The following is a 16,501-nucleotide window of genomic DNA, read 5'->3' as shown; positions in this document are numbered from 1 at the left end:
ATGCAGCGAGGGGACAACTGCTCAAGTCAGCCATCATTACTGCCAAAACAAATTATTTGTGACACTTATCTAATTTAGTTCTACATTTCTTTAGATTAGCTTAAAGTTCATTTGTTTTTTTAATCTTCTCAACTAATAACACTTCCCTGCAGTCATGATCTTGCAGTAAATTCTGCACGTAAGAGAGCTTTGTTATCACAGACTGTGGATAAATGCAGAAGACTGACCAGACAGCCTTAAAAGCCAAGTTTATTTATATCTGAAATTTCATGTCTGTCATTGCATGTTTTGTAGCACTATAAAATCAGCTTATTTCTGAAAACACAGCTTATCTGAACAGCATTTGAGACAAGACTATTTTTTTTCCATCAGCACATACCCTTAACCTGCACACAGAACTGGATTTGCATCTTTAAAAAGATTTGCCTGATCTCTATAGGCAGACAGAAAAATACTGAAGTCTGCATTCCTTCCCAAATATGTACCATAAAAGTATTAAAATCAGTGAATTTTAGCAAACGTTATTCTTCATTAGCTGGAATACTGAACATTGAGAAAAGTAGCTTCAATTACCCCATAAACTTGTGCACATTTGCCAAGTATTTTCAGCTGGTGACCTTCCTCTTTCTTCTTAACCTCAAATAAAATGTTAACAAGACTGCCCCTAATGATCCAATCTCTTCTGTTCCAGAGTCAAGGCCTTTCACTGCTCAGCAGAATCTCTCACCCATAACCCCAGCAGGTATTTTGGGCCTGGCTTTTTATTACTTACTCTTTTGAATCAAATTATACATTTTTCAGTTTTTCTTCTCTATTTAATATACTCCCAAGTTCACAAAATAATTAACAGAAGCAGCAAATGTAAATGCAAATTCGTAAGACTGTTCTCCAATTTGTATGCTCTTTTCATTTTTTTTTCCTGTGACCTTAAGTTATTTAAGAATGCAAACTAATTTAAAGCATGCATTTAAATGTTTCTCACATAAATAAATAAAATAAAAGTACTGTACTGAAATTTGACAAGCAGTTAGTTACATACTTTCAAAATGTCTGCAAGTGGCCCTGGCTGGCAATTCATCCATTCTAGCATGCCACCACCTGGTGTCCTATGCTGGGAACTACACTACAGCCTCACCGCGCAATGCTAGTCCTCCCCGTCCCTGCTGCAAACCACAAACCGTGCAAACTTTGCTTAAAGAGAGAGAAAAAGTGCAGGAAATGCACTGAGGTAGTATTGCACATTTATCTGTTACAATAAAAACCTTCGGAATTGAAAGAAACTTTGTACTTATTGCCAACAAAACGAAGAATTTTTCACTGTAACAATAACATTTAGTAGGATTAAGAACTCTTTCACTATGTTTATGAAGAAGTATTTTACTCTTTGCATTAGTAAGATGTCGCCAGACATCAAAGTTTAAAAACACCCTCCTCTCGTTGCTTTAAAGAGTTCACACGGTATACAGCAATTACAGGAAAAGGTGTTAAGCTATTAAAAACAGGACATCTCTTCAGACTCCTGGCCTATGTTCCTACATTAATTTCACAGGTGAGTAAATAATAACTTCGAATTCATACACTGATCAGATGATCAGATCATAATGATCAGATGGTTGAAACACCACTTACTTTCAAATTAACAGTAAACAAAGGAAATCTTCAAACGTCTTTTCAGAAAAAGGTATAAAGTCACATGATGTTTTGCATAAAGCAGACCTGGGGAATGTTCTCAGATCTAAATCAGTTTGGGGAAACAGTTGATGGAATAATAAAGATATCTGATACTGTACTGTTTGTAAAATTATAAAGTATTTCATATTACATAAAGAAAATCTCAAAAAAAAAGTTATTTTTTAAAATTAGCCTTATGTAAGTAATAATCAGAACAGTTGCTTTTCTAGATCAAAGATATTTTTGTGATTCTAACCAGGCAACAAGTAACCCAACCATTTCTTCTCCACAGTCATCATAACGATGTTTTCACACATCATTGTGAATTTCACGTTTCACAAAAAACATCTTCCTCCCAAAGGCCAAAAAAACAAAGAACCCTCTTAACCTTTAATTTTGTTTCCACCGGGCTCTCCCCTTCAGTGAACTGGGCAGTTGCTTTCAGAACGAAGTACAAGCTATTGGCAACTTTTATGACTTTCCTCCGTTACAAGAACCAGATTCACGTGTGAACAGACCTTATAATCTTAAATATTATACTACAGGAAATAACTGGAAAGAAGTCTGCAATTAATAGTGCACTGCGCTTCAGCTTTTGTGCCGTTAGTATATTATCTATTTGTGTACTGGTGAAAACATGCAAAGCTGCTACCATCCACTTAAGAAATGGTGGGTTTATAGTGTAAAAACCTCATATTTCTATGCATTTTTTTTTTACCACTTAATGAGAGAGATGGAAGAACCAGTATTCCAGTTAATGGTAGAACGGGTACTGAAAAGGAAGGTAAGTTTATATTAAAAATTGTATTTTCATTAACAAATGTTGGTGTTTTTATTTTTCAAGTTCTAATGATTGACACTTTTTGCATAGATATAACTAAAAGCCTTCTTCATTTTGTCTTACTTTAGACCATAATTAAATAAATTGATCAGTCAATACAAACAAGAAAGCTAGGAATACAAACTGATTCAATATTAGCACCTGAAAAAACAATGCTAGAACCCATCCTGTTTAAAAAAAAGTGCCAAAATTTACATTAAACAAATATGCAGTTTGGGTTGCTGCACAAATATAACTAGAAGAAAAGCAACACATATCAGTTAGCCAACCCTTTTTATTATGGTACTAAAAAATGCAAAATTAGACTGGGATAACTATTATTTGACTTTTATATATATATATATATATATATATATATATATATATATATTTTGTAAATGTGTTGTAGTAACTTTTGGTTAAGTCTTTATATGCAAGAGAACTGTAGAATCTTGACAGCATTCAAAAGAAACAGACGAAACTGAATGACCTCAAAGGCTGAAGTAAGATTATTTAAGAAATATTAAATATAACAATGTAATGGACAATGTTAAAATTCTGGAAAAAAAAACACTGTCATTACACTTCCCAGTCCCTTGTAATCCAGAAGGTTTATTGAAACTAAAAGGTATAGAGAAGGGCTAGTATGATGAACAAACAACTTGAATCATAGCAAAATAAAAATACTCTATTAGAAAACAAAAGAGCTGTTAGATTTGCTTAGTCTAACAAAACAAAAACAGAGACTTGTATAATGTCTCTCCAGGCAGCAGCACCTCGATACAGACAACGAAAGAAAAATCACTGAAGGTAAACAATAATGTTGATACATGAAGTAATCTACTGGGCTTCAGGAGACTTCTAATCTTACGAGCAATGCAGTCAGGCAACTTGTAGAAGTCACTACTGAGTTAATTTGTTTAGAAATGGAGTCTGATCAAGAAAAGCAGCAGATTATCTGACATGGTATCTGGAACCACAGAGGTGTCCTCTGGTTTCATGTACCTACTATTAGACCTGCAAGAGAGTGTAAATGCTTCAAAGCCTGCAAATTTTAAGATCCAAATTTCCTGACGTTAAATTGATCCCTGACCTCCATATTCAATGCACACGAGAGAAACAGGGAGGACCACTGAAGACCAATTAACTTTCATTTAAAATTAAGGAAACCTGGCTTAGGTTTTCTAACCTTTCTACAAAACCAGCATTGTTGCCCTCGCTTTGGATTTTCAATTAAGCTTCTGCAAGTGTTTATTTAGCTATTGTGCTGATTCATGCACCTACTTAAAGACATAATGCAGACATAAGCTGGAAAGTTTAATGAAAAATATGATTTTCAAACAGTTACTGATCACAGACGACTGTCAAGACAACTAAGTTGAAACTGAATAAGGTTAAACCGACTACTGGAAAAGGCATAACCATGGTGGTTTATGCAGCTACCGTACTCATTCTGCATTCTTTATTTTCTTAAGATTAATTAAATCCATAGCAGAAAACGTGAAAAGTAAGATATATCCATAAACAAGCTGCTTTAGTGTAGAATACACTGGCTTAGCCAATATTCGTTATCAGTTAAGGCTCACTCATCCTCCTTCGCACAGGTACAGCTGAGAGGCAGGCACATCTGTTGTGCTGCAGGAGCCTTCACTTCAACACTGACAGCAAATGCCTAAGGAGCAGTGAAAACAATCATTCTGTCTCGCTGCTTTGTGAATGTAAATAAACCTGAAGACAAATAATCTTGGCTCCAGCAGTTGTTTTTTTTTTGTTTGTTTGTTTTTTTAAGAGTTATCAAACTAGAAAATCTGGACTTACATTACAATGATGTGTGGATAAACTTTTAAAAAAGTATACACATACTCCAACAAGTTTACTTCCATCCATACTGTTTTAGTGATGAATCAAGCTATTTTTTAGACATCACATCCACTAAAAAACATGGGTAAGAGTGGTGTGCATTACATAAATTGCTTTAAACTCACCTTCTTTCCCCAACACAGAGTTCAGACTCGATGGCTTCCACTCTGCTGTGATATCTCATCAAACACCATGGAACCTTCCTACCAATGAACTTCACTGGCAAATGAAGCCAGCTTACAGAGGGCTAAAGGGAGGTGGTTTTGTTTAAATACAAAACAAGTTCTGGACAGATTTATCATCTGTATATCCCAAAGGATATAAGACATTATAAAACTTTCAAAATGTCTCCTTCTAAAACAGGGATCTCTCCAGCTATTAACCACCCCCTACAGACTGTCTCCATGCCCTAGCAGTGTCCCATGGTATCTGTTGGGGCCTTGCAGCAGAACAGGAACAAGATCAGTTTACATGTGGGGACAGAAGGTAAGTTTAAATTTATATTCTATATGGTAAAATACAATAAGGTTTTCTTAATCAAATAAGAAAAGATTTATTTCACCTACCTAACAAAACCAGATTTGATAATCAAACTTGTATACTTAACTTTGATGTAAGGGATACACTGTTACTACATCAAAAACCCATCAGATTAAATTTTGAAGGACTATTTTTTCCCTATAGAAACAAAATTTTGAAACAGTCTGACACAATTAAGATGTGTCAGTGTCTTATGAAGCAGATACTCTGATTTTTTTCTCTTGTAAGTGATGTGTTCGGGGAAGTGTGTGTTTTTGGTGGTGGGGGTAGATAAGGTGCAACGATACCACTAGAATAACTCTTCCACACAGATGAATGTTCTTTGTATTTACCATTTCGTTCCCCTGTCCTTTTGAGTCTTTAAGTTATTCCTGTAATTAAATTATTCCTACACAGACAGTGCAGATTTAGGTATATAATGAATATTTCTAAACAATGATTAGATACTTTATGATGTTATTCAATGGAAACCAACCCCCAAAAAACATTACTCACAGCCTGAAATTCTGACGTATCTGAAGCAGAGAAGTCCAGTGACTTTAACTTAACAATAGTTCCATCTAATCCATCCCTCAGAAAGTGAATCTGGCACTTTCCACTTGGATGTAGTATTTAACATCACTATTATCATTAGAAGGCAATGGGTCTCTACTTTGTGATAATATCATATTATATTGCTGCAACATGAATAAGGATTTCTTGTGTATATTCCAAGACATGAAAACACAAAAGAATTCAAATTGTAATTTTTTCATTTGATTTTATTTTTAGTTTCACGGTTGTGTTGATAAACTCATCTGGCAAACAGTTTGCAGAAACACCTAGGAAAATACTTATTTCTGAAACTTGATTATATACTTGGAATGAAATATGCAGGCAAATATTCACCTTCCTGGAAAAAAGACAATTTTCTGAATACATCCATTTTAGAGCTATAATGCTAAAGAAATTATGTTCTTTATAATCCCTTGAAGCTGACAACATGCTAAATACATATACTAAGTACAGACAGATGCAAAATGAGCTCCTTAACCTTCTGAAGGAAACGGGATTGACAATTAGTCAGGATTCCAACTCTTGTAACTTTTATAATGACACACACACACACACACAAAGAAGTTATTCTGGGTCAGACTGAAGGAACAGCTATGCCAATATCCTGTGTCTGGCAATGGACACTCAGTAGCAGTCATTAGACAGAGAATATAAAAAAAAATAAATAAGTGGGGTGGGAGGGAGGGGAAAGGTTATAAACTTGTAATGCCCACAGGAAGCTCAACACAGTGAAGTCACAAGCAGTACAAATGAGTCCCCAAATGAAACTGATACAAAGAAGTTCAGATTTTGAAATCTGATGTGAAAAAAGTATGTATGCCCTGGCAAAATTGCTTTGCCTTTTAATGGAAAACAAGCCTGTATAAAAAGCAGAGCCAAGGGATTCTGAAGTTGCCAGTACATGACAAAGACGGATGGTGGAACAGTAGTTCTAAAGTCCAGCATCTGAATTGTATAAAAACTGACATTTGATGTCAAACAACTCTGTTCTGTCCATTTTACTCCTTCACTTTTCTGAGAGCTTTTCACCATTATTTCTGAGAACAAAGTTGACTACAAGGTAAGAAAAGGAATATGAATTTACAGCAGTGCTAACAAAAGAGGCACTACCACTCAAGCCTTAAACTATGTTGAAGCCTTCATAACAATCACTTCTCTTTAACAAGTCTACTACAGAAGCACAATTCAGTTATTTCTAAACTAGAAAAATAAAAAGATGATTTTTTTCTCTAAAGCTAGATTTGCATAAATTATGGAACAACACCTGTTATATTTCTTCTAACTTCAAAATTAATACTTATTTACAGGTAGAATCATAGAATGATTTGGGTTGGAAAGGACCGTAAAGATCACCCAGTACTAATCCCCCTTTTCCGTGGGCAGGGACACCTCCCAGCAGACCAGGTTGCCCAAAGCCCCATCCTCCCTGGCCTTGAACACCTCCAGGGATGGGGCACCCACAGCTTCTCTGGGCAGCCTGTGCCAGTACCTCACCGCCCTCTAAGTGAAGAATTCCTTCCTTAGAAAAATAGGTATGTTACAGAACCACTATCTACACTACAGAACCACAACTGCAAGACTAAGTCTCATGTGAAAGTAAGTTCTCTTTCCTTTTAAGCACTACCAAAAATGTCACTATTATTAATCACAGGACAAAAAGTAACTCACTCATTTTGACTGAATGAAGATTGCAAAAACAACCTGTAGCACAAATACTCCTTATGGGTAATTCTACAAAACCACCTTGCCCTCTGCCAGAGGCTATATCCTGTAGCCTCTGCCAGAGGCATCATCCTATAGCACTACAAAACAGCAACCTTTTTCTAAGAGACCCATATTCTTGTGAATAAAACTGGTTTAAAGCGTTTCTTCAAAAAATAAGAATAATTTCTACATAAAATGAATCAACTTCTATTTAGCAAATTATTATTTTATTATTACAACATACATGAATGAATGAAAGATGAATGAGTCCATCCATCACAAAGTGCCCCTTTGATTTTGAGAACATGCATTGAATCATATTAAAACATCAACATAATAAGAGAACTATGCTACATCTTTAAAAATTGTAATGCATTTGATTAAAGGAAGGACAGCTGTGGAAAAATTACTGCTTGCAAACAGTTTCAGGACAGACTTACCTTTGCCAGCATTTCTGGGAGGAAGAGGAGGAGCATCTGCAGTTGGAGAAGTGGGTGAATCTGTGCTTGTAGAAGCAAAAATCTGATTGGTAAAAGCTCCATAGGAGAGTCTCTGTTTGTCTCTAGGAGTGCTAAATCCAGGAAGAGTCATTTTGTCTTGGGGGGAAATACTTGAAGAGTGACAAAAACTTTGGGGTCTTGGAGATCTTTCTTTTTTTATAGGACTAGGCTGCAAATAGAAAGACAAATATATTATACAGGTGTCTAAATACTAGATATAGTTCATATGTTCAGGAAAGAATAAAACAGAACATATTCTAGCGGACATGAGCATAACTTTATTGTACAAATAACCTCATGTTCCTTTCTTTCTCAGGATCAAACCTAGAAGATCCTTTCCTCTGTAACTGATAAAGATTGTAGAATCAACAAATCTATACACAGATTTATTATTAAAGCAGTAAATATATAATGTACTAAGTAATACACTAATAAAAACCTAATAGTTTTCAGATTGTAAGAGTAATTGTTAGTTCAAATAGCACCTTACTCAGACCAGACACTTAACCACAAAGATCAACAACACCCGTTAATACATATTTAAAATTAAATAACCATTCCTGACACATGAGATTTGTTTACTGAACCAGCAATATATTCAGTGGTACGGCTCATCTTTTAAGTGTATATAACCATTCTTAACAGCTGCAAACAGAGCTACACAATCTGCCTCATTCTAGCTCTGGTTCAGGCAGGTTTATTACCTCCAGTATAGCATTAGTCATCCTCCTGAGGATCCTTGCACAGATGATCATTTTGTTCTCTACTGTCCTTGAGGATATGTAAATTATTTGGGTTTCTGAATTTTTCAGTCCCAAATGCGTTTAACTTTATTATCTGTGAAATTTCTTTCTACAGCACCCATGTAAAATATGAGAGGTGTATTCCCATTTACTACAGAAACAGAGCACAGAGTAATTAACTCACTTGCTAAAGTAGGACAATGAAGCTAAGTTTTGACATCTTCTCAGATGGCAATTATCCTATGCCCTCAAGTTCTGTCTTTTCATTACTTCTTTTTAAATCAGGAATAAAATGCACAGCACAGTTTTTGAAAAAACACATGAAGTTACTGATTCAACAATTAGGGCTTTTTTGTTAACTTATGGAAGAAGTAAGTATGCAAGATGTGGATTTCCTTCAGCTAAAAATGTAAAACCCAGAATTCTGAAGGGAATAGTGACCACAAAGTAATCTACGTTTATTGATTTGTATTCTCTTGTATGTCTTGTCAAAGCAAAACTTCTGAACCTCAAGCCTAAAGTAATTAGGTTGACAAAGTGCATTTAAAAAGCACTCTGGCAGTCTTTAAGCAGACCTTAAAACTAACTTCTCTCCACAGCCCCCACAGTATCTGTAAGGAAAAAAAAAAGTTAAAACGGGTATCAAGTTTTCACTCATTTCCACCGAATGGAAACACTATCAGCTTTTTGCAAAGCCATATCAGTAACTCATGTTTACCTTATCATCTAAGTCATCGTCACTTTCATCAATTTCTTCCTGCCGAAGATTCCATTCATACTCTACGTGGACATGTGGGTTTAGCTTTCCTGCCTTGGCTTGAGAAAGCTGAAAAAGTAATTCATATTAGAATACTTGCTCTTCCTTCAGTGTCAATGAAGTTAGCTTTGTAATAGCAAGCAATTAATGGAAATATTTAGTTTTAACATTTCAGAGACACTACAAAGAAAATTTCAATCAAGGCAATCATACAAACCTCCTCCATTTATTTGAGGTACTGAAGAACTGCTAAAATCCAAAAAAAAAAAAAAAAAGGAGGATTTTATAAATATGTGTAGAAGATGTAATGTTTGACCAGCATTTGAAAAGATGGTATGGAGAAAACATACATGCATAAAAGCAGTATGCATCTGGAGACTTCCTTTCCAAAACAGAAGGGCAAAAACTGTTTATGAAGTCTTGTACCTAAAACTACTACCCTCCAAACTCAGTCCTTGTGTTGGAATCACAGCGAAGGTACCTATCCTCATTTAAGTATTCAGATGTTCTTTACCTTCTCCTCACTGGGATCAGGCCAATTCCTCTACTTTGCCAGTCCAAACAATGTATTCACATTCTTTAAAAATCTACTACTACTTCAGTGATCAGGAAAAAAAAAATGCAGTTCATGGTTATTCTGAGGATATAAATCTTCTGAAGTAAATTCATTGATTTCCCGTCATTATTTATTCCTTCACATGCTTTGAAACATAGGCTACTTAGAATCACTGAAGAGCTTGCGTTGGAAGGGACCTTAAAGACCATCTAGTTCCAAACCCCTGCCATAGGCAGGGATGCCACCCACTAGATCAGGTTGCCCAAAGCCCCATCCAGCTTGGCCTTGAACACTTCCAGGGGATGGGGCATCCACAGCTTCTCTGGGCAGCCTGTGCCAGTGCCTCATTGCCCTCTGAGTAAAGAATTTCCTCCTAATCTTCAATCTAAATTTCCCCTCTTCTAGTTTAAAACCATTCCTCATTATCTGGCTGAGCAAAAAGTTGCTCTCCATCTTTTTTATGAGCCCCCTTTAAGTACTGAAAAGCTGCAATGAGGTCCTCCCAGAACCTTCTCTTCTCCAGGCTGAACAGCCCCGGTTCTTTAAGCCTGTCTCCATAGGAGAGGTGCTCCAGTGCCTGATCATCTTCGTGGCCCTCCTCTGAACCCGCTCTAACAGCCCCGCATCCTTCTTGGGGTGGAGGTCCCAAACCTAGGTGCAGGGCTCCAAGTTGGGCCTCACAAGAGCAGAGCGGAGGGGGACAATCCCCTCCCTCAACCCTGCTGGCCACCCCTCTGGTGATGCAGCCCACGACACAGATTGGCCTTCTGGGCCGCAAACATACAGCTTGCAGTGCTTGGTACTAACTGATTCAGGAGAGGCCGTAGCCAAACAAAATTTGCAAGAGAACGTATTTACAATCTCTTATGCAAGTATTAGTAATTATCAGTAAGTAACTAATTTAGTTGAAATTTAATGTAATTACACAGTTAAGACTCCAAGCAACAGAAATTAGCTCAGTAGATCTATTATTTTGCAAGCATTTAGATATTTCATATTTCATCTTTTGTTTTTGCCCGTGGCAAACAAGATGCTCACTCATTTCTGCTTCACTCCTACCCTCATCTCATTGTTATTTCTGAGAAAAATGCTGATAATTTTGCTCTTCAAGAATGGAAGATATGGAAATAATTAAAAGAAGCAGAGCATTTACACTAACTATAATAGACTGAGGTATTTGCAGAATTTCAATTACAATAATCAATGCAATTATTTGCTAGGTAAATTCACTAATAAAATCCATTTTTTTGTGTTTCTTCTTTAATACAATCAGCTACTTCACTTTAATGGCAGATATTACTTTCTTAAGTATACATTGCAAAGAAAAAAAATCCATTCCAACTGGATGTTGTAGAGCAGACCTGTTTTTCAGCTGCTGGAACACTCAAAACACTGGAAACTGCTTACAGCAGACATGGGAGTACTTGAGATGTCAGCAAGAGTACCACCTGATAAACCACAGGAAAATGTGGACTTGCGTATATTAAAAAAAGAAAAGATTGTGAATTGTGAAGGACAAGCTCTCTTGATTGTGTAACAACTAATACATGACAAGAGCCTTTCATTGTCAAATGAGAGGTATTAAGTTCACTAGCTGCAGAGAACAAATAAATATCCTCTCTGGATTGTCAAAATGAGGCAGAAAAGGGCTGAAAAATACTAGTAAGCAGCCTACCATTTTGCAAATTCTTCTGGCTTTGTCTTGTATGTGACATTTCCACAGTACTTAAGCTTTTAAATCCCTTAATAATACTTAAATTCACTTGCCTGCTAAATGCATGCTAGTCTGGAGCATATTAGAAGGCTAAGAACAAACAAGCTTGTTGCTCTGATCTAGAAACCTTATTCCTGGCTAACTGCTTCAGAAGAACACCTGGGAAACATCTTTTAAATCTAACACTTACTTCCTCAAATAATTAAGTATTTCCAGTAGAAGTAAGTTTTTACCAAAACTGTTAAAAAGAAAATGATTGTTACATTGCAAAGTTAAAAAAAAATAAAAAAAAAATATTCTGTGGTAGGGCCTTCAGATCACAGCATAGCCAGCTGGGAAAGAAGTTTGAAATACAGTGAAAGGTATATCTGAAGCAGATCACATCCTTAAAAAAAGTGAACTTTACCCCCACCCACCCCATTCTTACCAGTTCCTCACATTGGACAGCTTTCAGTCTTTTTGCCGTATCTAGAGCTGTCTCTCCAGCTTGGTTTACTGCAAAATCAACAATAAGAAAGAGCAATTATTTGAGAAGTCTAAAGAATCGATTCATCAAGTTTCGCTATTCTTAGCAGAGTAACTTCTAAAAGTTTTCAGAGCATCTATTTACTGCAGCAGCTGCAGCTCTAAGACTCCACTTTAATTGTTCATGCATTTCATGTATCATCAGGTTCTTTCTGAACAGCAGCATCTGCTGGGACAGTTCCCAAATCCCTCCTAACCATCTTAACAGAGAATATACAGAAATTTATTCAAGTGAGTTTTACTGGCAAGGGAGTTGAGTGGAGCTTGAAATGACTAAGTAGGAAAAGCAAGCAGACAGAGTAAGATAGCTCAAAAGAGAGAACTTCTAAAATAAAAATAAAAATGCCTATGTTGATCCAAGCACATTTTACTCAAAGTGATTAACACAAAGCGGTATGAAGCCTGAATTTGCAGACAGAAGTTTTATTCTAAGTTGATATTCACAAACTTTCTAGCTATTTTATATTTATGAAGACTGTAAAATCTTTTACATTTTAGAATAACTCCTGGCAGAAAGGTGATTTTGGTGACTGAGCACTGGAAACAATCAAACTGAGGCCTCGTAGGTAAATACATCTATATGTGTTATGTTATACATAGAATGCCAATCATTAATTCTAGAAAATGAAAAGCAGTCAGCTCGAAAGGCCACATTCAATAACTATGCATTCGAGGAGGTTTTATAAAAATTTTAAAATATATATAAAATATAAAAATTATAATATAATATATATATGTGTATATATATATATATACACACACATATATATAAAATAAATAATTATATATAATATAATATATAATAAAGAATTAAGATCCCTGGAGGAAGAGAGGGTTCCTTACTGAACGATCTGAGATGGATCAAGAGGTTTAGCATACCTAAGTATGAAAACACAGTATTTCTTAACACATATAGGTTAAGAGACTACATAAATTCTAAACTTTCAGACATTAAGAATAAACCTGTGCTTCAAGATATAAGAAAATGTGGTGTTCCTACTTGATTGTTCAAGGATTGGGGACCCCAGAAAGGTAAGGACACTTCTGATTTCTGCTTAGGAGAGAGTGACCAGAATGACCAATATACACACTTAAGCTTGTTCAGTTAGTTTCCCCATTTTATTAATTAGGGACATACATGCTAAAAAAGGTCATATCAAGTTCTTTGACACAGTTTTAGAATCATATCGTATTTTAAGGGTGTACTAAAAAGCAAAGATTTCTGCCATAGAGCTATGAACTTAACTTTAAAACAGTTTGTAGACTGGCCAGTGGAGGAAAATGATATCAAAGATGAAAAAGGGAAAAATAGAAGTTCATGCTCTTCATCTTGTGCTAACTCTTTAGAAAGCTTCCTTCCTACAGCAAGAACTGACACAACACACAAGTTTTATAGAGAGATGATGACACGGCTCCTGAACCTAACAAGCTAGATTCAAAATACATTCCTACCCTCCAGCTACAGCAGGGATGGGGAGCATGTAGCAAATTGATTATATTAAGAGTGAGCAAAAGTTTACAGAGATTCCATTTCTTGTGAAAGCTTCTGCTAAGACATGATGAAAAATGGACTGATACAGGTACAGAAAGTGTTGTATCTTGCACACAAAGACAGCAAATAGACGAAGAAGAAAGGCAGCTGAGAGACCTAATCCCTTTTCTGATCAGCTGCTGTAGTGGCTTGGGAATGCTGGGTGAAGCCACAGTGCCAAGTGATATTAACATTAAAAACAGAATTAACTGTTATGTACACAAAGCCCATGTGCATCTGGAGTGGAATTAACGTGAACAGCCATTTGAAGCTCCTTAACATACAAGTACTAGATGATTTTTATGATACAAACAACAAACCTAGAATCCAGAGTATTCACAATGTGTCAGAATAACAAAGAAAAACTAGGGATTATCAATTAGTATCTCATATTAGAAATTTCTTGTTGCTAATCTTTGAAGACTAAGTTCAATTTCTTAACTGAATGATTTCTTTAGGCTTGTTGGTGGGAAAATCTTCATCTTTAAAACAGAGGAGGTTTTTTTGTTTGTTTGTTTTAATAAAAAAAGCTCAAAATACAGTGGGACATAAATAAAAGTGGTTGAAAATTTAAAGGAATTTTTAGGAAATCACTGTTTTCTAGTATTAAATAATGCACTTACCTACATCAATAGTTGGTTTCCCCCTCAAAAGCAATTTCAAACACTCAGGCTTGTTATATATACTGCAGTAGTGTAGAACCGTATTACCCAATGCTGTTTGCTTATCCAGGTTTCCACTAATAACAAATGAAAAAAAAAATAATAAGAAAAAGTACAGTACATGCAATTCATTTCAGATCTAGCATCTCTATAAATAATAAAATAGTTATGATTTCACTTAAATACTTTATTGGGTGAATATGAATTAGAAGTAAAGGAGAAATGAATATTTTTCAATTAAATATTACTCCAAGACTATTAAGAATTATGGCTCAAAGCATATTGCTGGAAATTCCTGAGCTGCAGTTGAAAATGACTGAGAATCTACAGATGTTCATAAGGGTACACAGTTAGGGAAAGACAAGCTGTGCAAAGGCCTTCACAGGGTTTTTTAATAGTGTTCTTCCTTCAGTTTTCAACTTCTAAAACAAAGGTTATCCAAAAAACTTATTAACATATATTTGGATCAATATAATACACATTTATAAAAATGAAAAGCTCGGGAGATGACAACTATTCCCCCACTCAGTATTACCCATATTGAACAGGAAGAGCAGGCAAAATGCTGAGGCCACATGGTGTAAAAGTCCTCTTACATTTGAGATTCAGACAAAAATATAGAATGCTGACAGAAGCACATATGAAATGATAGTTACCCAAAGAAACTATAAAGTTACACAAATAACATTCAAATTATAAAAAATTTTAAAAATAATCCAAAATAAATTCTTCAATAATACTCAAAATCATAACTTGGCTTCTAATACAACTATTAAATTATGGACCCAAATGGCTAGCGAATATCAGTTGCTTAGTTTTTTATTTGTTTAAATAACACTTTTATAATAGTCAATATTCCATTTAACTTAAACAAGTAGTGGTAGAATAAAGTTCAAGTGACTTGAAGGTTACAGAGCTAATCCGCACAGTGCCAGAGATGATGCCAGGAACAAGGACTCTGAGTCTGCTGTTACTGGAGGACCAAACTTCCTCCCTAACGCTGCCTAAATGCAGTGGTCCATGAACTATAGAAGGGAAGGAAAAAATATTCACTCACTGCATTTCAAATAGCAGGTATGATTTCCTGTGCTCAAGGGGAAATAAATCATTCCTGAAATCAAACACCCAGCCCCTAGCTCAAGCATGCTGTGATGAATCTTTTAGGTTTTCCCTGACTGTCCTATCTCTCACCTTTCTGCAAGAGCCACTATCTGACACAGCAAGCAATTACCAACTCCTTTAACTTAACACAGTTGATGAACTACTAGATTTACTTTGAAAGAGGTGTTCTAACTTCTATTCATCATTTTCTGATAAAGATCCGTGTTTTCCACTGTTTCCTTGTGTTTGTCCTGTATTTAGAAACTTGTCATCCATACTTTATCTGAACTATTCATTTTCATATGTTCTAAATCAATTCTCTTTTTGCTCTACGTAAATGAAATTAAGATTAAAACAGAAACTTCCTTCTGTTTTTATTCTACTCTTCTTTCCTCCCCCTCTACTGACTAGGAACACAAAAGTCAGCTCAAAGGTATTAAATTAAGCTTTTTTGAAAGATATCAAAGGATAATAATTTTAAGTGATAAACACCATCCAAAGCATTGCAAGGATGGCTTTGAACGCCTACATTTTTCATAATTTAATCAAAAAATGTGCAATCCATACCAGTTTTGTACAAGGAAGTCAACCAGATGGAGAGAGGTTTGGTCAGCAGTCCGGACTGCTAAATGAAGTGCTGTTTCACCTGGCTCCTAAACACATGCAAATAAAAGTTAGATTTTTGCATTTTTTTTTTCCCTGCAAAACTTATATCAGACCTGAAATATATGTCACTTTTTTACAGTAAGTCATTCTACAGAAAAATATCCAGAAATATCTCAAAAACAGACACTGCATGCTTCAAAGGAAATGGCATCACTTTTTCTGAGATCATAGCTTGGTTGTAACCAGTCCTCCCTTTGGGTGGATAATGATGGATAAAAAAATCCCCAAAAGCCTTTAACTATTTAACTTGCTAGTAACTAAAAGCATCCGAAAGTGTTTCCATAACAAGCATCCTGTGGTATCTCCAGTGCTGGGGCTATACTGAACTTAAACTCTCAATACCAGCAGGTGCTCTGACCTTTGCCAAGTTAGCTGCTTTCACAGAACTTGCTGAGAATGTTCTGAGATCTCTCTGTATTGAGTTTAAAAGTAATGGGAAAAAAATTGGCTGATCAAGTGGTTGCACAGCATCCTATATAACCTCTACAACCTCTATAAAATCAAGTTATGCTGCTCTAGAGTAACATTTCTACATGGATACTTGAAGTGAAACGGGACTGATTTTCAGAGAAACCATTACTGACTTCAGCAGGAAC

The 16,501-nt window shown here is 35.6% G+C and overlaps 1 protein-coding gene across 6 annotated transcripts in view; it reads right to left on the bottom strand.

Moving 5' to 3' along the window:
• Window positions 1-16,501, bottom strand: part of ASAP1 (ArfGAP with SH3 domain, ankyrin repeat and PH domain 1) — a 148,534-nt gene that overhangs the window by 21,945 nt on the left and 110,088 nt on the right. For 3 of the 6 annotated variants that reach the window (XM_038174126.2, XM_072034308.1, XM_072034309.1), the window contains 6 exons: window positions 15,807-15,892; window positions 14,100-14,215; window positions 11,848-11,915; window positions 9,112-9,219; window positions 7,591-7,819; window positions 2,390-2,443 (listed from right to left, as the gene is read on the bottom strand). In XM_038174126.2, the coding sequence (XP_038030054.1) occupies window positions 2,390-2,443; window positions 7,591-7,819; window positions 9,112-9,219; window positions 11,848-11,915; window positions 14,100-14,215; window positions 15,807-15,892 (661 nt within the window). The remainder of the gene's footprint in view (window positions 1-2,389; window positions 2,444-7,590; window positions 7,820-9,111; window positions 9,220-11,847; window positions 11,916-14,099; window positions 14,216-15,806; window positions 15,893-16,501) is intronic. The other 3 variants (XM_072034307.1, XM_027452716.3, XM_072034310.1) reach the window with 1 other exon arrangement.

Source organism: Anas platyrhynchos, chromosome 2 (genome assembly GCF_047663525.1).
Source record: "Anas platyrhynchos isolate ZD024472 breed Pekin duck chromosome 2, IASCAAS_PekinDuck_T2T, whole genome shotgun sequence".
Lineage (NCBI taxonomy): Eukaryota > Metazoa > Chordata > Aves > Anseriformes > Anatidae > Anas > Anas platyrhynchos.
This window is presented reverse-complemented; position numbering and strand designations above follow the sequence as displayed.